At 46.8% G+C, this 22,463-nt stretch overlaps 1 protein-coding gene across 4 annotated transcripts in view; it reads left to right on the forward strand.

Moving 5' to 3' along the window:
* gdpd5b (glycerophosphodiester phosphodiesterase domain containing 5b) overlaps positions 1–22,463 on the forward strand; it is a 267,330-nt gene that overhangs the window by 166,441 nt on the left and 78,426 nt on the right. For all 4 annotated transcript variants that reach the window (XM_078222586.1, XM_078222584.1, XM_078222587.1 and 1 more), the window contains exon 3: positions 12,336–12,439. In XM_078222586.1, coding sequence (XP_078078712.1) covers positions 12,336–12,439 — 104 coding nt within the window. The remainder of the gene's footprint in view (positions 1–12,335; positions 12,440–22,463) is intronic.

Consider the following 22,463-nt stretch of genomic DNA (forward strand, 5'->3'; position numbering starts at 1 on the left):
CTCGCTCATTCTCTATCTCTCTTGTTCACTCTCTCTCTCTCTGCCCCTCCCCCTCCCTCCTCCCTCTCACCAGCTCCATCTAATTTGATAAGCTGTGTCACTGTAACCACTGGTTATGAAGCTGGCTTTGACACAGACCTGCAATTAGAATGTCTACCCCATGCATTGGGAGAAGCTATTTTCTTTCTCTGTGTCGCATCTCCAGCCAGACAAGAAGAGTTTCAGTTGCAGACATCCTGTTGTTAGTTGTGGCAGACATGATGATTACTGTAATTAACTCCTGGTGCCGATGAAGGGTGAACTTAACCCTCTGAGGACCAAGGGACTTTCTGCGTCTCTTTCACTTCGTTCAGTGAGGGAGGACATTGACCACCAATAGTTTGTCTTTAACCCCTTGCTGTTGGGTACTCCCCCCACAGCCCTAAGTCTTGCTCTGATTCAGTTTTCCCTCTCAATAAATAGATTTGATTTGATTTATTATTGTCACATGTATTAACATACAGTGAAAAGTATTGTTTCTTGTGCGCGATACAGACAAAGCATACCGTTCATAGAGAAGGAAAGGAGAGAGTGCAGAATGTCGTGTTATAGTCAAAGCTAGGGTGTAGAGAAAGATCAACTTAATGCAAAATAAGTCCATTCAAAAGTCTGACAGCAGCAGGGAAGAAGCTGTCCTTGAGTTGGTTGGTACGTGACCTCAGACTTTTGTATCTTTTTTCCCGAAGGAAGAAGGTGGAAGAGAGAATGTCCGGGGTGCGTGAGGTCCTTAATTATGCTGGCTGCTTTGCCGAGGCAGTGGAAGTGTAGACCGAGTCAATGGATGGGAGGCTGGTTTGCGTGATGGATTGGGCTACATTCACGACTTTTGTAGTTCCTTGTGGTCTTTAGGCAGAGCAGGAGCCATACCAAGCTATGATACAACCAGAAAGAATGCTTTCTATGGTACATCTGTAAAAGTTGGTGAAAGTCAAAGCTGACATGCCAAATTTCCTTAGTCTTCTGAGAAAGTAGAGGCATTGGTGGGCTTTCTCAACTATAGTGTCAGCATGGGGGGACCAGGACAGGTTGTTAGTGATCTGGACACCTAAAACTTGCAGCTCTCGAGCCTTTCTACTTCGTTCCTGTTGATATAGAAAAGGGCATGTTCTCCTTCATGCTTCCTGAAGTCGATGACAATCTCCTTTGTTTTGTTGACATGGAGGGAGAGATTATTGTTGCCGCAGCAGTTCACCAGATTCTCTATCTCATTCCTGTACTCTGTCTCGTCATTGTTTGAGATCCGACCCGCTATGGTGGTGTCGTCAGCAAACTTGAATCTTGAGTTGGGGAGGGGAATTTGGCCGCACAGTCATAGGTGTATAAGGAGTACAGTAGGGGGCTGGCGACACAGCCTTGTGGGGCACCGGTGTTGAGGATGATCGTGGAGGAGGTGTTGTTGCCTATCCTTACTGATTGTGGTCTGCGAGTTAGGAAGTTCAGGATCCGTAGATGGAAAATTGGTTTATTCCAATACCATCATGGTGGCAGATGGTGAATTGTGAAGAGGAAACAAATAAAAACAAATCATCACAATGCATAAATGGTTATCGATAATCATTAAAATAAGAAAATTAGAATAATGAAAGGATTGTACAATTCTGAACATTTCAATGTACAAAATTACAATACGTTGCAAAAGTCTAAAATCACGAATCAACCGACTCAAGAGTAGCTTGAAGGACCTGGTGGCCTATTCCTGCTTCTGTTTCTTGTGTTGTGATTCTTTTCAGACAGCTGGGACAAATGTGACATGGTGTTTGTTTCTATGGTTACCTTTGCCCTCTTCATTGCGAGCACTTCTCCCACACATGGACAACCCACTTGGGGGTAGGTGGTGGTGTAGTGGCATTGTCGCTGGACTCTCCAGAGACCCAGGATAATTGTCTTGGGAACCTGAGTTCGAATCCCACCAGGGCAGTTGGTGAAATTTGAATCCAATAAAATTCTGGAATTAAAAAAAGTCTAATGGTGACCATGAAATTAACATAGATTGTTTCAAAAATCCATCTGGTTCACTAATGTCCCTTTAGGAAAGGAATTCTGCTGTCCTTACTAGGTCTGGCCTACGTGTGACTCCAGAGCCACAGCAATGTGTCAACCCGAACATTCTCTCTTCCACTTTCTTCCATCGGAAAAAAGACACAGAAGTCTGAGATCACGTACCAATCGATTTGACTACAGCTTCTTCCCTGCTGCCACCAGACTTTTGATACCTTATATTAAGTTGATCTTCCTCTATGCCCTAGCTATGACTGTTAAGTTGCATTCTGCACCCTCTCCTTTCCTTCTCCCCTATGTACTCTATGTACGGTATGCTTTGTCTGTATTGCGCGTAAGAAATAATACTTTTCACTATATCCCAATACATGTGTCAATAATAAATCAAATCAAAAATGTCTTCTGAAACTCAGTTCAGGGGCAGTTGGAGACAGGGGAACTAATACTGGTCCTGCCAGCAAGTCCCCCATCCAATGAACAGAGAAATGAATCTGCCTGTTGTGCAACCCCAATGGACAGAACATGTGATGCGTGGTTGGCCTGCCCCCCGCCCCCCGCCCCCCGCCCCCCCATGGCCTCCACATCCTCCCGATGGATGTCTGAGCAACCAGACTCCTCCGTTGTTTTGACACCAGTGCAGGTTTCCCAAATGTCAATCGGCTTGTCAGCTGTTGTGTAGGAGGGTGAAGCTGGCATCTGGCAGTCGTGACAAAGAATACATTAGCACTTGTGTGAGGGCGAGCCACCTTTCAGCTGGTGACATTTAGTTGCAAGCTCTTCAATTCTGCTCCTGCCAGCTACTGTCCTTGAGTGAGATGCCAAGCCAATGGAGCGCAGTTGCTAGCGGCGGATATGCGAACCCGCCATGATTGGCCCAGAGTGCCAAGAAGCCCAGATAGGAAAAGCAAAGCGCTGTTAGATGAATGATATGCATTTCATTTTCCTTTTGCTCTATTCATTTATCCACTGTAAAAATATACTGGAGACAAGTTGTGTGGTAAATCCCCAGGGAAATATCCTTCTGTGGCTAGCAATCCTAACAGTGAAATTAAAGAGGGTTACCTGGCATGGTTAGTGAGACATAAACTAGTAAGTATTATGGGCGAGTGTGCAATGATGATCATTTATCATAAAATCATAGAATCCCGACAGTGCAGAAGGAGGCCATTTGGCCCATCGAGTCTGCACCATCTACAATCCCACCAAGCCCCTATCCCCATTACCCCAGGCATTTACCTTAGCTAGTCCCCCTGACACTAAGGGGCAATTTAGCATGGCCAATCCACCCAACCCGCACACCTTTGGACTGTTGGAGCACCCAGAGGAAACCCACGCTAACACGGGGAAAATGTGCAGACTCTGCACAGACAGTGACCCAAGCCGGGAATCAAACTTATGGTTTATATGTAATTTAGCCCAAATGTATATTTTGTTAGTTCAGCATCGAATGATACTGAAGGAGGCTATTCGGGCCATTGAACCTGTCCTGGCTCTTTTGGAGAAACTATCCGATCTCTTCCACTTTCCAGGCCCTTTCCATATCGCCATGCAAATCCACCCCCGATTCAAATACCTAGCTTCTGTACAGCAGGATATAATGTAGCTGGTGTGTCCCTCCTTCACTTGTTGCTTGATCTTGACTGACCAGCTGATCTTTGGTCTGTTCTGACCACATGACTATCAGATTCCAGAGCCGGGAGCAGATCCCTGGAAGCTCCAGTCCTGGAATGAGTTTACCAAGCAAATAAGAGAAAGGGATGGTCGGGGAATTCCTTTAACATCTCCTTTCACCAGCTCACAACATCCCAAAGTGCTTTTCAGCTAAGTGAAGCCCTTTGAAAGCGTGGTCACTGTTGTAGTGGGGGAAACATTGGGGAAATGTGGGTGGCACAGTGGTTAGCACTGCTGTCTCACAGTGCCAGGGGCCCGGGTTCGATTCCTGGCTTGAGTCACTGTCGGTGTGGAGTTTGCACATTCTCCTCGTGTCTGCGTGGGTTTCCTCCCAGTGCTCCGGTTTCCTCCCACAGTCTGAAAAAGTAAAGTTTATTTATTAGTCACAAGTAAGGCATACATTAACACTGCAATGAAGTTACTGTGAAATTCCCCCAGTCGCCACATTCCGGTGCCTGTTCGGGTCAATGCACCCTAACCAGAATGTGGGAGGAAACTGGAGCACCCGGAGGAAACCCACGCAGACACGGGGAGTACGTGCAGACTCCACACAGATAGTGACCCAAGCCAGGAATCGAACCCAGGTTCCTGGCGCTGTGAGGCAGCAGTGCTAACCACTGTGCTACCGTGTGAAAGACGTGCTGGTTAGGTGGATTGGCCATGCCAAATTCTCCCTCAGTGTACCCGAACAGGAGCTGGAGTGTGGCGACTAGGGGATTTTCACCGCAGCTTCATTGCAGTGTTAATGTAAGCCTATTTATGACCAATGAATAAACTTTAACATGGTGACTAATGGCCACAGGATTCCATAAGCAGCAATGTGAAAATGCTGCTTTGGTAACGTTGGTTGAGGGATGAAATTTAGCCAAAATATCAGGCAGCACCGGCCCTGCACTGTTCAAAACTGTTCTGTGGAGACCTTTTACATCCACTTGAGGGGACAATGGGCCCTTGGTTATAGATCTCACCTGATCGTGCAGCGCTCCCTCAGGACTGGGACTGAGCATATCAGCTGGGACCTTGTCTCAAGTCTCTGGAGTGGGCCTTGAACCCAAGACTTGGATCAGTTACTAAGGCGTGGCTGACACTTGGGCACAGAGGAGACTAACTGCAATTTGCCCCGCTATTAGGTGAGATGGAATTCCTTGCTGGTACCTAGAAGATGTAATCTGTGACTGTGGCACAACTCCTCCCTCCCCACTTTTCCCTTCTTAAGCAAAAATGATGTTGACATTCCTTCCAGCAACTGGTACAACACGCACAGGTGCACACAGACACGCACAGATGCACACGCACAAGCACACACAGGTGTGCACACTGGCGCACACAGACATATAGGATCTATACACATTTGGAACTGAATGATCTTGTTAGCGACAGACAGAATGGTTTTGTATGTGGGAGGTCATGTCTCACTAATTTAATTGAGTTTTTTGAGGAGATGACAAAAATGACTGACGAGGGAAGGGCTGTGGATGTTGTCTACATGGAGTTTAGTAAAACATTCGACAAGGTCCCTCATGGCAGGCTGGTGCAAAAGGTTAAATCTCACGGGATCAGGGGTGAGCTAGCTGGTTGGATTCAGAACTGGCTTGGCCATAGAAGACAGAGGGTAGCGATGGAAAAGTGTTTTTTTGAATGGAGGTCTATAACTAGTGGTGTTCCGCAGGGATCAGTGCTGGGACCTCTGCTGTTTGTAATATATATAAATGACTTGGAAGAAAACGTAGCTGGTCTGACAAGTTTGCGGATGATCGATCATTAAAAGTGGCAGCACAGGTGGAAAAGGTGGTGAAGAAAGCATGTGGCATGCTTGCCTTCATCAGCCGGGGCATCGAGTATAAAAGTTGGCAAATTATGTTACAGTTGTACAAAATGTTGGTTAGGCAACATTTGGAATACTGTGTCCAATTCTGGTCACCACACTACCAGAAGGGTGTGGAGGCTTTGGAGAGAGTACAGTAAAGGTTTACCAGGATGTTGCCTGGTATTAGCTATGAGGAGAGATTGAATAAACTGGGATTGTTCTCCCTGGAAAGACGGAGGCTGAGGGGTGACCTGATAGAAGTTTATAAAATTATGAGGGGTATGGATAGGGTGAACCAGTTGGAAGCTTTTTCCCAGAGCAGTAATGACAATTACGAGGGGGCACAGGTTGAAGGTAAGGGGGGAAAGGTTCAGTGGAGATGTGCGGGGGAAGTTTTTTAACAGAGACTGGTGGGGGCCTGGAATGCACTGCCAAGTGAGGTGGTTTGAAGCAGTTATGTTATGCATAGGCACACACGGGTGTGTACACAGGTGCATAGACAGGCGTGCACACACACAGGCGCTCACAGATACATGCACAGGCGTGCAACACAGACCTTGAGAACATCAACGGTGCTGTGTTGGAGAGTGTGGGAGGAGAGAATATTTTCAAAGACAGAAGCTTGAGAATTCCAAACCCATTTGAACAGCTGTATCAAGAACCTGTTTACATCAGTGTAGGAAAAATATTTTATTCATATCGCGCTGATCCAACAGCACTGTAAACAAGTTTAGCTGGAGATGTACGTAACCTGTACAAGCAACTGAGCACCAACTGTGCTGTGAAATGTGTGGGTTTTAGCTGAAGCCACAGCACTGAGCTAATTAATGTGTTACACAATCCATGTTGCGTCCCTCTCTGTCTCTCTCACTGTCTTTACTCTCCCCCCTCCGCATACTCCCCCTCATCCTTGTTATCCTGGTGCTCTCTCACATGCAGTGTCCTCTCTCAGTCTGGGACCCTGATACTCTCTTGGTCACACTCTGTCCCTCCCTCACCATCTCTTTCTGTCTCCTCTAACCTCTGTCTCTCACTTGCTGTCTGCCACCCTGCCTTGTGCTCTCACTTTAGTGCAGTCACACACTTGCATTAGTGGGTAATGATCTCATCTCTGCTTCACAAAGGCTGAAAGCGCCATCCTACAGTCCTCGACATGTAATCTTTCACCTTGCTACAGTGAACAAGGTGCCATCTTTGCATCGAACATTAAACTCAGGCACCTTCTGCTCTCTCAGAACAACAAGAGAAAAGGAGATCCCAGTGAATCACCCTGGACTATTAATCGTCCCTTAATCTACATCACTTAGAATCCTACGGGGCAGAAGGAGGCCATTCGGCCCATCAGGTTTGCACCAACTTAAATCCCATCCAAGCCCTATCCCCCGTAACCCCATTAATTTACCCTAGCTAGTCCCCCTGACACGAGGGGCAATTTAGCCTGGTCCACCTCTAGCATCTAGAAGGACAGCAGGCACCTGGGGACACCACCACCTGGAGGTTCCCCTCCCAGTCACTCACCATCCTGACTTGGAAACATATTACCGTCCCTGGGTCAAAATCCTGGAACTCCCTCCCTAACAGCACAGTGGGTGTACCTGCACCACATGGACTGCAGCGGCTCAAGGAGACAGCTCACCACCACCTTCTCAAGGGGCAATTAGAGATGGTAGTGTGGTGACCTAGCCAGTGACACCCACACCCCATAAATGATTTTTTAAAGTTTGCAAATGGACTGTAATGTTCCTTACATTAAAACGGTGGCAACACTTCAAAATGTCTTTCATTGATTTGTAAAATGCTTTGAGAGATTCGGAGATCATGAACAGCATTGGTGAACAGTCCCCCTTCTGACCTTATGATGGAAGGAAGGTCATTGTGAAGCAGCTGAAGATGGCTGGGTTTAGGACACTGCCCTGAGGAACTCCTGCAAAGATGTTCTGGAGCTGAGATGTTTGACATCCAAAAACCACAACCATCTTTGTTACATGTGATTTTTTACATGGTTCTTTGTGGAGGGACTATGCAATTCTCTCTCTCTTTCTCACATTACTAAGGGTGGCACAGTGGTTAGCACTGCTGCCTCACAGCGCCAGGGACCCGGGTTCGATTCCCGGCTTGGGTCACTCTCTGTGCGGAGTTTGCACGTTCTCCCCGTGTCTGCGTGGGTTTCCTCCGGGTGCTCCGGTTTCCTCCCACAGTCCAAAGATGTGCGGGTTAGATTGATTGGCCATGCTAAATTGACCCTCGTGTCAGGGGGATTAGCAGGGTAAATGAGGGTAACGGGAGTAGGGTCTGGGTGGGATTGTGGTTGGTACAGACCGAATGGCCTCCTGTACTGTAGGGACTCTATGATTCTGGAACTCTTATCACGGTCACTATATTGATCATGAGTCCATGCTTAGGATTCTTTCGGGATCTCTGTTCATTGCCACCGTTCGTGTTTCCTCATTCTGAGCCTATTACCTGTTCCATTACCTAACCATCGTTCCTCTGGTCATTTAATCTCTCCACCTGATCACAGACCTACTCTTTTGGTCCTTCTTCCCCTCTGCACTTACTTAAAACCTGCTGGTGGAGCCAGGGTGGTGGTGGGGGGGGGGAGATGGTGATGTCACTCGAGTTCAGACGGTCAATTACTTGGCATAGGTTGAAAGTGAGATGGGGAAAGTTTAAAAAAGATGTAAGGGGCAAGTTTTTCACACAGAGGGCGGTGAATGTTCAAGAGGCATCTGGATAGATACATGAATAGGCCGGGAATAGAGGGATATGGACCACATAGAGGCAAGAAAATATTAGATTAGAGAGACATCTGTGTTGGCACAGACTTGGTGGGCCGAAGGGCCTGTTCCTGCGCTGTACTGTTCTTTGTTCAGGCTAATGCTTTGGGGACAAGGGGTTCACATCCCACCGTGGCAGTTGGTGGAATTTAAATTCAAATTAATACACCTGGAATATAAAACTAATCTCAGTCATAGTGACCCATGAAACTATCATTGATTGTTGTAAGAACCTATCTGGTTCACTAATGTCCTTTAGGGAAGGAAATCTGCCATCCTTACCCGGTCTGGCCTACATGTAACTCCAGACCCACAGCAATGTGGTTGACTCTTAACTGCCCTCTGAAATGGCCGAGCGAGACACTCAGTTCAAGGGCAATTAGGGATGGGCAACGAATGGTGGCCCAGCGACGCCCACATCCCGTGATAGAAGAAATATTATAAAAATCTCCATGAAAGGCAATTGACCTGAAATGTTAACTCTTTTGCTTTAGATGACGCCTGACCAGCTGAGTATTTCCAGCATTTTCTGTTTTGATTTCCAATTTCGATCATCTGCAATATTTTGCTTTTGTTTCTGAGATGGTTTATGTTTTTACAATTTTTGTACGCAGGATTTTGAGTGGTGACTGTCGGGAGGATATTTCCACACGAGGGGAGTCCAAAACCAGGGATCATTAATATAAAATAGTCACTGATAAGGAATTTGGGAGAAACATCTTTACCCAGAGAGTGGATGTGGATTAATACAGGGAGTGGCTGAAGTGAATCATAGAGATATATTTTTTATTCATTTATAGAATCTCTACAGTGCAGAAGGAGGCCATTTGGCCCATCGAGTCTGCATCAACTCTCCGACAGAGCGTTCTGCACGTTCTTTCCCGTAACCCCACGTATTTAGATGGCGCTGGAGTGAGGCGATTTCTTGCAAGCTGTGCCCAGCATACCTTCTAATTCCATCATTTACTCTCATTATCATTAAGTTGATCTTTCTCCACACCCTAGCTATGACTGTAACATTATTCTCTCATTTCCTTCTCTATGAACTGTATGCTTTATCTGTATAGCGCGCAAGAAACAATACTTTTCACTGTATACTAATACATGTGACAAATCAAATCAAAGTATTTACCTCACTAATCCCCCTGACCTACATATCTTGGGACACTGAGGGGCAATTTAACATGGCCAATCCACCTCATCTGCACATCTTTGGATAGTGGGAGGAAACCGGAGCACCCGGAGGAAACCCACGCAGACACGGAGAATTTGCAAACTCCACACAGACAGTGACCCAAGTTGGGAATCTAATGTTGTGAGGCAGCAGTGCCAACCACTGTGACACTGCCACTCATGCCATTCAAGGAATGTGGGCGTCACTAGCAAGACCAGCATTCACTGCCCAACCCTAATTCCCCTTAAGAAGCTGGTGGTGAGCTGCCTCCTTGAGCCGCTGCAGTCACTGTGGTGTAGGTGCACCCACAGTGCTGTCAGGTGGGAATTCCAGGTTTTTGACCCAATGACAGTGAGGGAACGGTGATATATTACCAAGTTGGGATGGTGAGTGGCTTTGAGGGGAACTTGCAGGTGGTGGTGTTCTCTGTGTCTACTTCTTTTGTCCTTCTAGAAGGTAGAGGTCATGGGTTTGGAAGGTTCTGTCCAAGGAGCCTTAGTGAATGCTACAATGCATCTTATAGATAGTACACACTGCCTCCCCTGTTCGTCAGTGATGAAGGGAGTGAATGTTTGTGGAAGGGGTAGCAATCAAGCAAGTTGCTTTGCGTTGGGAAGTTGGATAGAGTGATTGTAAATTGGGAGATAGAACATAGAACAGTACAGCATAGAACAGGCCCTTCGGCCCACGATGTTGTGCCGAGCTTTATCTGAAACCAAGATCAAGCTATCCCACTCCCTATCATCCTGGTGTGCTCCATGTGCCTATCCAATAACCGCTTAAATGTTCCTAAAGTGTCTGACTCCACTATCACTGCAGGCAGTCCATTCCACACCCCAACCACTCTCTGCGTAAAGAACCTACCTCTGATATCCTTCCTATATCGCCCACCACGAACCCTATAGTTATGTCCCCTTGTAATAGCTCCATGCACCCGAGGAAATAGTCTTTGAACGTTCACTCTATCTATCCCCTTCATCATTTTATAAACCTCTATTAAGTCTCCCCTCAGCCTCCTCCGCTCCAGAGAGAACAGCCCTAGCTCCCTCAACCTTTCCTCATAAGACCTACCCTCCAAACCAGGCAGCATCCTGGTAAATCTCCTCTGCACTCTTTCCAGCGCTTCCACATCCTCCTTATAGGAAGTTAGAATTTGGTGTTTGTAAAAATGGTAAAATTGTAAAATGCTTGGGGGGAAAGCATTGCGTGGTCCCGTTAAAAGGTGCTTTTTCTGTGCTTAGAGATTTAAAATGCAAGTACACAGAGTCCAGACTGAAACATTAGTATCGAAAGGTCAAGCAGCAGTTTTTAACCAAGACAACAGGCTGTTGAGTTTAGCCAATCATTTTGAATCAGGCACTTAGATACCAAAAACCTATTAAGTTTAAATCTGATGGTTTTGACAACCTCGGACCAATCCTATTGTAGGATATATTGATATGTCATCACGGGTATCAAAGAAGGGGGCAGTGGGACAAAGAGGGGAGAGCAACTGCCACCTGCCAGAGTTCCCGCTGTCGAAAGAGAGAGAGATAATCACTGGCTCTCACAGCTTCATCTGTGTCTTCGAGAAAGCACCATCTAGAGAGCAAAGGTACCAAAGAAAAAAGAAGTTCCAGACAGAAGAACCAATAGAGAAGGCCCAGAATATTCCGGAAGACACAAACCCTGGTTGTAATTTAGAGAGTGACTAAACTCTATTTTTGTTAATGAGTGGGAATTGGATTTATTGGAATAGCATTCCATTAGAATCTTGTTTTATTCAGGAATAGTTAATAGTCAGAAGGGATGTATTGGCTTTGTTAAAAGTTTTTGCTCACTGTTAGATAAATAAATTGCTAAGTGTTGATTTTTGAGAGAGTGTCAGGGATTTATTTTGTATTTAACCACTAGAGGTTGCTGAAGAGCAGGCCGTACCACTTCACACACACTTTTTACAGATTATAGGGCGAGATACTCCTCTTTGAGGTGTATCGGTGTTAGTTCTCAGAGGGGGGGTCAACCTCCGCTTTATAACACCTTGTCCTGGGTGGTGTCGAGCTGTGAGTTTTTGGGGCCACAGTCAACCAGGCAAGTGGGGAGTATTCCATCACACTCCTGACTCGTGCCTTGTAGATGGTGGACAGGCTTTGGGGAGTCAGGAGGTGAGTTACTCACCGCAGGGATTCCCAGTCTCTGACCTGCTCTGGTAGCCACAGTATTTATATGGCTAGTCCAGTTCAGTTTCTGGTCAATGGTAGCCCCAAGAATGCTAAAGGATAAACACAGGAGGGAAAAAGGAACGGAAGATGATATTGATGAAGAAGGGTGAGGATACTATGGAACATAAACACCAGCATGGACACCAGTTGGGCTAAATGTCTTGTAACTGTGCCACAGGTTTGCCATAAAAATTCTTCAAAGAAATTGGAAGGATACAAGTGATGAGGAGCAGCCCTCCAGGTGTAATGGGCAGTGTCAAATCACATTGGACATCACATTTCAGAACATGAGCAGAAAGAGCCCATGAGGCGTTGGTGTGTGTCGCTCAGCGTGTGTAAATTTAATTTCCTACATGGAGAGAGACGGGCCTGGGGGCAGAGAAAGAGCTGTGCCCAGTCCAGAGACATTTCCAGACAGCTTTCAACCTCTGCAGGTCTGTTTTAGGCAGGCAAAAAAAAGCAGGTGCTGGGTGTACCTAATTCATTAATCCAGTTAACTTGGAGGAGGCCATCACGGTGTCAGCGCATTGGCTGAGGTTAATCATGTCTTGGTTTGAGGGGAGGGGCTGTCAGATTGCTCATAACCCTGTTATTCCAAGTCTTAAATTCTAATGACGAGTTTTCTTTCTCTACCCCATCCTCGCCACCTTTCCCATCTTTCCTTACAGTGGGAGCGATTATGGTTCCTCATCCTTTGCGTCACATTCTTCATGTCTCTGGTCTGGTTCTACTTCTGGTGGGAAGTCCACAACGACTATAATGAATTCAACTGGTAAGTGAAGTGAGCTTGCTCGGCTGTGTTAAACTAGAGGTTATAATGCAGGATGTAAACATTTGTACACCTTTTTCTATGATGGAGTTGGTTCCCACCGGAACCAGGTACTCCCTCTGACCAGTTTCTTCTGCTTATTTTGTCCTGTTCACTTTCAACATGGATGTTGCAGACTCCCTGCCCTTCCCTCACCTTAACTCCCTCTGATCTCTCTGCCACCTCCCCCGACCTCTCCACTTGTCCATTTCTCATTTCTTTACTCCACCAGGGGTGGCCATGGCTTCAGTTGCTCAGGTCCTCACCTCGGTGCTGCCAATTGTGACTAAATACATCCAGGGAGATTTCATCGCATGACCTGCCCCCCACACTTAGAATATTCCTCGGCCAACACATCCATCCTTGTGACGCACTGGCTTCCAACACCAATTGGAAAGCAAGAAGACTCATTAGCCAATTGGATGATGCTGGACTGGCTGAATCAGTCTTTTTTTACCCCCAGTTTCAATATTCTTATATCTGGTAAAGAGAAATATTCAAAGAAAATGACATTTCTTCAATGTCCCGATGGTTTTTCTCCAGCGTCGCACACGGCAGTGTCCTGGAGCTTGATCTTCAATTTTTGGAGACTCCAGGCCAATCCTGGAGCGGTTGGCTAGCCTATCTTGAGTTCTGGTGTGTCTTTCCCAAATATCTACAATCCTCTCTGTTTTGCAATGTTCCTTCAAACCTACCTCAGGTGACCAAAAACGTGGTCAATGTCCCATTCTCCCCTCTGGCTCAACGTCCATTCGACTCCTCTGAAACATGTTGGGATGTTTTACTCTGTGTGGTTTCCAGAGACTCTGTTGTTTAATCTTTGCAGCCGGCCGCTTGGAGTGTTGATGGAATCTTCAGTCTCTTTGGATCGCCGCTGTTTCTAATTAAGAAAAAAGTCTACTTGGCAGAAGGTTCAGGTTTGAGGTGATTGGCAGAGATGCCACAAGGATTTAGTTTTGATTAATAAAGCCTGTTGGTGCAATCTGGAGCATGCTCCCCAAGTGGGTGGTGGAAGTTGCTTCAATAATAACATTCGAAAGCAAGTTGGATAAGTCCACGCAGAAAATAAATTACAATGCAACGGAGAAAGAGCAGGGGAGTGGGATTCATTGGATAGCTCTGAAATAGAACCAGCATGTCTGTGGGCTGAATGTCCTCCTGATTTATTTATTAGTCACAAGTAACGCTTACATTAACACGTGAAGTTACTGTGAAATTCCCCTCGTCGCCACACTCCGGCGCTGTTTGGGTCAATGCACCCGAACCAGCACGTCTTTCAGACTGTGGGAGGAAACCGGAGTACCCGGAGGAAACCCACGCAGACACGGGGAGAACGTGCAGACTCCGCACAGACCGTGCGGGAACCGAACCCCGGTCCCTGGCGTTGTGAGGCAGCAATGTTGACCACTATGTCACCGTGCCGCCCTGTGCTGTGTCATTCAATGAAAGGTGATATGTAAACAGTAAATCAGTGACGGGCAACCTCGGCGAGTGAGTGGGCCGCGTGAGGGGCCTTCCTTCATCTCAATGGACCGCAAGATTGAAATCGGGCTTATTCACTAACCATGACCCCATGAATAAGATTAAATACATTTAATACACGGCAAATGTTGCATAAGTTATAGAAAATGCTGAATCATTTATATATTAATAGAACTCTCATCAACTTCAAATGGTAAAAACAAAAGAAATATTGATACCTTGAACACAGGGGGAGTACACAGCTCTCACACTCAATGTTACGAGCAATCAGCATGCTCATCACTCCACTTGCGCTTGCTTTACGTGTGAATCACTTCAGTCAGACCGGTAAGAAAAAAAACTACACGGATGGAAATCAATGGAATGTGGCAACCCTGCACATGGGCTGCACTCAGCAACCACCACCCCTCCCTATCCCCATATCCCCACACATTTACCATGGTTAAACCTCTTTGAAGGAAACCGGAGCACCCGGAGGAAACCCACGCAGAGACGGGGAGAACGTGCAAACTCCACTCAAACAGTGACCCAAGCTGGGAATCGAACTCGGGTCCCTGGCACTGTGAGGCAGCAGTGCTAACCCACTGTGCCGCCTCACTTGCCCTCAGTCCCTTTTTCCTGTTGACCCCCAGCCTCTTGCTCTTACTTTAGTCCTCGGGGGTTTGTCCTTTAGCGGCTGCCCGCTTCTGACTTTGCTTCTGGCTTTGCTTCTGGCTTTGCACTGAGCTTCTGGGTCCCGTTTAGTGGCAGAGGTTAGCTGATGCAGGTGGTCGGGACTTCAGCTACTACCTGCACCAAGCAACTGCTACCACTAGGTGGAGCGTGGTCAGTCTAAAAGTAGTATGCACAGGAGTGAGTGCTATAACTTCTAAAAATACTTTAATTATATATTGTATTTATTTTCTCTTTAGTGATGGGTTTTAGTCTGCAAATGATTCCATCTCGGAATGCATGATGCGCCACATGTATGGTACTTGTGCCTTGTTTTTTCTGGCCATGAAAGTCCAAAGGATCCTAACTCTGGCTTTAAGATTGATTCCTATGGGAACCTGTTGTTCACTTAAAGTTGTTTCACTTAAAGTTGCAATTTTCACTTTAAATGAGGACTTGCTGTATGATCACAATTTATACTGTGGAAGAAGGTGTTGCTTTGTTGGCAAGTTGACTTTGGCTGACATGTTGCCATGGGGAAAGCAAAGGGAACTATAGGTTCCCCAAGTTCCCGGGTAATTCAAAAAACGCAAAAGGGCTTGAACATATTCCTTTTGTTTGCAGTGAATCGGTCTGCCTCAGCAACAGCTCCACTACTCAGAGTTGACTAGCCAATCAATCGGCACCCTTTTCTCCTGTAATCTAAATTGTTGTGATTGTTTGAAATTTGGCATTCTTCCATTTGTCCTGATGAGAGCAAGATGGAAAGCTTCAGCAATGTTTTCAGCGAGATTCACGTCCTGTATGACTCTAATAAGTCCTCGGAGGCAGAAGTCCCTTCACCAAAATCCCATTATTTACAAGTCTGACAGCAGCATATAGAGTGCTTTCAGTCAGCTGTCTACACTCGGAGTCCCAGAGGAACTGACACGCCTGGTTAAATACAAAGTAAGAGGCTCCCTGATTGGTCCATCAATTTGGCCCTTAATCAGGGACCATCTTTTAGTGTCCAATCAAATAAACGAAATCAACTTAACTTAGGGACAGCTCAAAAAGGGACAGCTCCCTAAAAGGAGGGGAACCGCCTGAAACAAAAAACAAAGTGGAAAGGAAACTTAAAATATCAAATTAAAATGTGATTAAAAGAGCCAATAATACAGCCCCAATCTCTGCGGTGCCCAGCGGGCGCGGAAGGCGTCACTGTGCCCCTGGACACCGCATGCTCCCTTTCCAGGGAGGCCCTTAATCAGGGAGTTCATATTCTAACAGGCCCACCTCAATTGCCTGATTAAAATCATTGCAATGACCAAGCCTACGTTATGATGACTAAGTTCGCTAAGGCAACACCAATCACACGAGCCTCCAAGTCTTTTCATGGCAAAATATTTACCAAGTTAGATTTTGCAAAGGCAAATCATGTTTAACTATCAGACTGAGGTCAACCTCCCCGACCGCAGTGCTGACTGACATCAGATAGCAGGGATTGGGGGCTGGGATCTTCCTGTTCCTGTGTGGCTCAGCGCCACACAGGACCCCCTGCACTGTCCAAGCCTCCAGCAGCAGAGTGGCAACATGGAAAGCTGGCCGTGGCTGCGGGGGAGCCTCTGACGCAGAGAGGAACTTTGCAAACAGCCTGCACTTGTATCAACACACTGGGAGCACAACTGGTCATTCAGCATCACACTGAGCGCTCAGTCAGGCTGTGGTGTGTGCTCGGCCCCAGGATCTCATTGCAACAAACCTGTGTCTTATGCTCACAGTTTACACGTGAGGCTCTCTGGAGGAATTACCCGCCCAGCCCTCCCAGTCTCTCTGGCAAAGTGCGTCATTACTGTTGTCTGGGTCCTGTGAACACATACGGCTGGATTCAAATACAAACTCCATCTGGTATTTTCCCCCCTGAGATCTGGAACTGCTTTCCTGCAACATTTGAGAAACACTTTGTTTCTCTCTTTCTGGTGTGTGGGGCATCTGAATGCATGTGGGGATTTGTCTGTCTACGCGTGAGGGGGTGTCTGGCTGTGGGTGGAGACATTTGTCTATCTGCTCATGGGGTGGTTGTCTGCTTATGGGGGCAGTGGAGTTTGTCTGCCTGTGCCTGGGGGTGTCTGCCTGTGCCTGGGGGTGTCTGCCTGTGCCTGGGGGTGTCTGCCTGTGCCTGGGGGTGTCTGCCTGTGCCTGGGGGTGTCTGCCTGTGCCTGGGGGTGTCTGCCTGTGCCTGGGATATTGGAACAAAGAACAATACAGCACAGAACAGGCACGTTGGCCCACCAAGCCTGCGCTGATGTGTGGTTTTCAGCGCTAACCACTGTGGCATGGTGGCACAGTGGTCAGCACTGCTGCCTCACAGTGTCGGGGACCCAGGTTCATTCCAGCTTCGGATCTCACACTGTGTCGAGTTTGCATGTTCTCCCCGTGTCTGCATGGGTTTCCTCCGGGTGTTCCGGTTTCCTCCCACAGTCCAGAGATGTGCGGGTTAGGTTGATTGGCCATGACTAAATTGACTTGATGTCAGGGGGATTAGCAGGGTAAATGAGGATTACAGGAATAGGGCTTTGGTGGGATTGTGGTCGGTACAGACTCGATGGGCCAAATGGCCTCATTCTGTAATGTAGTGATTCTATCCCTTTCATATGTCTATTAAGATACGCCTTAAATGTTGCTAATGTGCCTGTTTCCACCACCTCCTCTGGCACCGTGTTCAAGGCACCCACCACTCTCTGAGTGAAAAACATCCCCAGCACATCTCCCTTAAACTTCCCCCCCCCCTCTCCTCGAACCTGTGCCCCCTTGTAATTGACACTTGCACCCTGGGAAAAAGCCTCTGACTATCCACCCTGTCTATGCCTCGCATAATGTTGTAGACCTCTATTAGGTCTCCCCTCAGCCTCAGTATTTCCAGTGAAAGCAATCTGAGCCAACCTTCCCTCATCCAGACCAGGCAACATCCTGGCAAACCTTTGCACTCTCTCCAAAGCCCTTTTGGTAGTGTGGTGACCAGAACTGCAAATGTGGCCAAACTAAAATTTTATATAGCTGTAACATAACTTTCCAACTTTTATGCTCGATGCCCCAGCCAATGAAGGCAAGCATGCTGTATGCCACCTTGATCACTTTATTCACCTGTGTTGCCACTTTCAGTGACCCATGGACCTGTACACCCAGATCCCTCTATGTCAATGTTCTGAAGTGTTTTGTCATTTACTGAATAATTCGCACCTGAATTTGATCCTCCAAAATGCATCACCTCGCATTTGTCCGGATTGAACTCCATCTGCCATTTCTCTGCCCAACTCTGCAATCTGTCTATATCCTGCTGTATCCTTTGTCAATTCTCGTCACTATCTGCAACAGTGCCAATTTTTGTGTCATCCGCAAACATTTACTAACCGGACTCCCTACAATTTCGTCCAGATCATTTATATATATATATTGCAAACGACAGAGGTCCCAGCACTGATCCCTGTGGAACACCATTAGCTACAGATCTCCATTCTGAAAGACACCCTTCCACCAGTACTCTGTCTTCTATAACCAAGATGTGGAGATGCCGGCGTTGGACCGGGATAGGCACAGTAAGTAATCTCACAACACCAGGTTAAAGTCCAACAGGTTTATTTGGCAGCACAAGCTTTCGGAGTGTCACTCCTTCTTCAGGTGAAGAAGGAGTGACACTCCGAAAGCTCGTGCTACCAAATAAACATGTTGGACTTTAACCTGGTGTTGTGAGATTACTTACTGTTCTATAACCAAGCCAGTTCTGTATCCATCAAGCCCACCCCGAATGCCATGTGATTTTAGTTTTTGTACCTGTCTGCCATGTGGGACCTTGTCTAACCCTATTTTGTACCTCCTGGGAGTGTTTGATTATGGTAGTCATGATGTGGAGATGCCGGCGTTGGACTGGGGTAAACACAGTAAGAAGTTTAACAACACCAGGTTAAAGTCCAACAGGTTTATTTGGTAGCAAAAGCCACACAAGCTTTCGAGGCTCTGAGCCCCTTCTTCAGGTGAGTGAAGAAGGGGCTCAGAGCCTCGAAAGCTTGTGTGGCTTTTGCTACCAAATAAACCTGTTGGACTTTAACCTGGTGTTGTTAAACTTCTTACTGTGTTTGATTGGGACAGTGTAGAGGGAGCTTTACTCTGTATCTACCCCGTGCTGTGTCTGTCCTGGGAGTGTTTCATGGGGGATAGTGTAGAGGGAGCTTTAATCTGTATCTAACCCCGTGCTGTACCTGTCCTGGGAGTGTTAGGTGGTCCAGTAACTCTCCCCTCCCCCTCCTACACTGCCTCCCCTTGCCCCTCCCCGTCCCCCTCCCTAATTGCCCACGACCCCCAATCTCCACCCTTCCTCCCACTTTTCCCCCCTCCCCTCCTCTTCCCCCCCCCCCTCCCCTCCAGCCCCCCGGTGCACAGGCGAATGGGGGATGGGGCAAGGGCTGAGGTGTGTGGGTTTAATGGGTGGGGTGGGGAAAGAAAGTAGGGTGCATCGTGGAGGGGAGTGGGAGGATGGCATCGAGTAATGGGGTGTGGTGGGTGGGGGGCTGGGGGAAGGTGGTGGGTCAGTACTAAGGGAACGGCGCACTGTCAGAGGGTCAGTACTGAGGGAGTGCCACCCTGTCAGAGGGTCAGTACTGAGGGAGTGCCGCACTGTCAGTGGGTCAGATTTAAAACTGGCCACACATAAAAATATAGGAAAAAAAATACAGATTTAGACAGGAGTTTCACAGTTTTTGAACATACTACATGTAAAGTTATGGAATGAAATATTACAGATTTGAACACTAGTTTTTCAGATTTAGAACATGCCATGTGTATATGATGAAATAATACAGATAGAAACAGGAGATTCACAGGTTTAAAACTTGCCACACAAAGACATAGAATAAAATAATACAGATTTAAACAGAGATTTGGAACATGTCACACGGAAAGTTCTATAACAGAATAATACAGATAGAAACAGGGGATTCACAGGTTTAGAACATGCCACGTGCATATGTTAAAATGATGCAGATTTGAACAAGAGTTTCACAGATTGCAAACTTGCCACATGGAAAGGTATAGAATGAAATCATGCAGATTTAAACACTAGTTTCACAGATTCAGAATATGCCACACGTGCAGTGGTATACTAAAATAATGCAGCTTTAATACTGTCTGCCCAAACCTCTTCCCCCACCCAAATTTCAATATCCCTCTGAAACAGCCCCATCTCAACAAACTCTGTATTCCGCTGTCACTGAGTGAGACCCACAGTTTCCAACACCCAGACAAGCCTAATAGGTCAATGATCATCATTGTCTCTATTTCAAAATTCTCATCCTTGTTTTCAAATCATTGCATCACTTCTTCCTTTCTCTCTAATCCCTCCTACCCTCTTCCCCCTCTCCCAATCCTCTGAGACCTCTACATTCCTGAATTCTGGCTTCTTGAGCGTCTTAATTTTTATCTTTCTGTTGGTGGCCGTGCCTTCCCTTTCCTGAGCTCTGGAAACCTCTCATTCTCTCTCCCTCCCTTTGTCAATGCTCCTGAAACTCTCTCTCTCTCCCAATATCACCCGGTGTAGCTGATGCAAAAGGAAAGGTCTTGCATTTATTTAGCACCTCTCACAACCTCAGGGTGTCCCGGAGAGCTTTACCGCCTCCAAAAGTAGATTTGAAGTGTAGTCACGACTGTGTGGAATGAAGTGGGGAATTTGTGCACAGCAAGATCCCACCCACAAACAAACAATGTGGTGCTTTCTAGATGATCGGTTTTATTTTAGGAATGTTAATTTCGGGATAATTATTGGGCAGGATGCCCAAGGAGAATCATATACTCCCCACCCACCCCTGATCCCCCACATAATAAAGGGGTGCCACAGGAAGAAATATACCAAGCGTCCTAGCATTACTGGAATCAGTCGGAGAATGAAAAGTACAAGGCGTTGTGCTGTGGGTGACCTTTCTGAGTGTGAATTCAAAGGGGAGGTGATTCTGCTAATGATCAGCTTTACCACAGCCTGATGGAGCAATTGTCTCTCTTTATAGTTCTGTTCAACACAGCCTGAGACACGTGGGCTCTGTAATTACCCGGAGACGCAGAAAGACAGCAGGATGCTCTTTTCATTGTTTCTCAGTGAAGATTTTGTTTTTAAGCTCTAACTTGGCACCAGCCTCCCCTCAAATCATTTAATTCCTTGTACAGGAACTTGCAAGTCCGTCCTCGCATTCCATGCCCATGTGATGGATGACTTTTTAGCCATTAAAGCAGACTGGGACTTTTTTCTCTGGAGCATAGAAGGCTTAGGGGTGATCTTATAGTGGTCTATAAAATAATGAGGGGCATAGATAAGGAAGATAGTCAATATCTTTTCCAGAAGCGAGGGGAGTCTAAAGCTAGGTTTATTTTTTAAGGTGAGAGGGGAGAGATACAAAAGGATCCAGAGGGGCAATTTTTTCTCACAGTGGGTGGTGAGTGTCTGGAACAAGCTGCCAGAGGTAGGAGTAGAGGCGGGTACAATTTTGTCTTTTACAAAGCATTTAGTCAGTTACATGGGTAAGATGGGCGTAGAGGGATATGGGCCAAACGCAGGCAATTGAGACTAGGTTGGTGGTAAAAACTGGGCGGCATTGACAAGTTGGGCCGAAGGGCCTGTTTCCATGCTGCAAACCTCTATGACTTGTTGAAGTGACATTCCTGTAATCAAACCCAGGTCCCTGGAGCTGTGAGGCAGCAGTGCTAGCCCAAACTGTTGTACGTTCATATGTTTGTACGCTGGCTGTTCACTATTGGGATCTGCATGTAACATGTTGGATTGTCGTGACACTTGCGATCCAGAATACTTACTGCCTGCAACCAACACTTTAGCATCTCCATCTGTCTTCTTCTCTAAGACCCTCCCTAAAACCCATGACCTGGCTCCATTCCAATATCTCTCTCTGGCAAGGTGTCCAATGGGGCGGCACGGTAGCACAGTGGTTTGCATTGCTGTCTCTCAGCGCCAGTGACCCGGGTTCGATTCCCGGCTTGGGTCACTACCCTATGTGGAGTTTGCGAGTTCTCCCTGTGTCTGTGGGGTTTCCTCTGAGTGTTCCGGTTTCCTCCCACAGTCTGAAAGACGTGCTGGTTAGGTGCATTGGCCATGCTAAATTCTCCCTCCGTGTACCCGAACAGGCGCCGGAGTGTGGCGACTAGGAAGGATGTGAGGGTCCTTGAGAGGGTGCAGAGGGAGAAATCCAGCACGAGGGGGCATGGCTTTAAATTGAGGGGGGGTAGTTATAGAACCGATGTCAGGGGTAGGTTCTTTACCCAGAGGGTGGTGAGGGATTGGAATGCCCTGCCAGCATCAGTAGTAAATGCGCCTAGTTTGGGGGCGTTTAAGAGATCCGTAGATAGGTTCATGGACGAAAAGAAATTGGTTTAGGTTGGAGGGTCACAGTTTTTTTTTTAACTGGTCGGTGCAACATCGTGGGCCGAAGGGCCTGTTCTGCGCTGTAATGTTCTATGTTCTATGTTCTATACCAGAATGGTTCCAGTTACAAGGTTGGGGTTGGAGAGGTTGGGATTGTTTTCCGTGGAGCGAAGGAGTGTGAGGGGAGATTTGATCGAGGTGGACAAGATAATAACAGGATTGGATAAGGTATACATAGATGAGCTGTCTAATTGGCTGGTGGTATAAGGATACAGGAGAAAGGTTTTTTTACGTCATGAATGGTAATGATCTGGAACCCACTGCCTGCGAGAGTGGTGGAAACAGAGTCACAAGAACATTATAAATAGAAGCCATAAATAGAAGCAGGAGTTAGGCCATTCAGCCCCTCGAGTCTGTTCTTGTGGTCAATCTGATCATTGCTGATCTGATGATGGCCTT

This window comes from Mustelus asterias, chromosome 10, assembly GCF_964213995.1.
Source record: "Mustelus asterias chromosome 10, sMusAst1.hap1.1, whole genome shotgun sequence".
Classification (NCBI taxonomy): domain Eukaryota; kingdom Metazoa; phylum Chordata; class Chondrichthyes; order Carcharhiniformes; family Triakidae; genus Mustelus; species Mustelus asterias.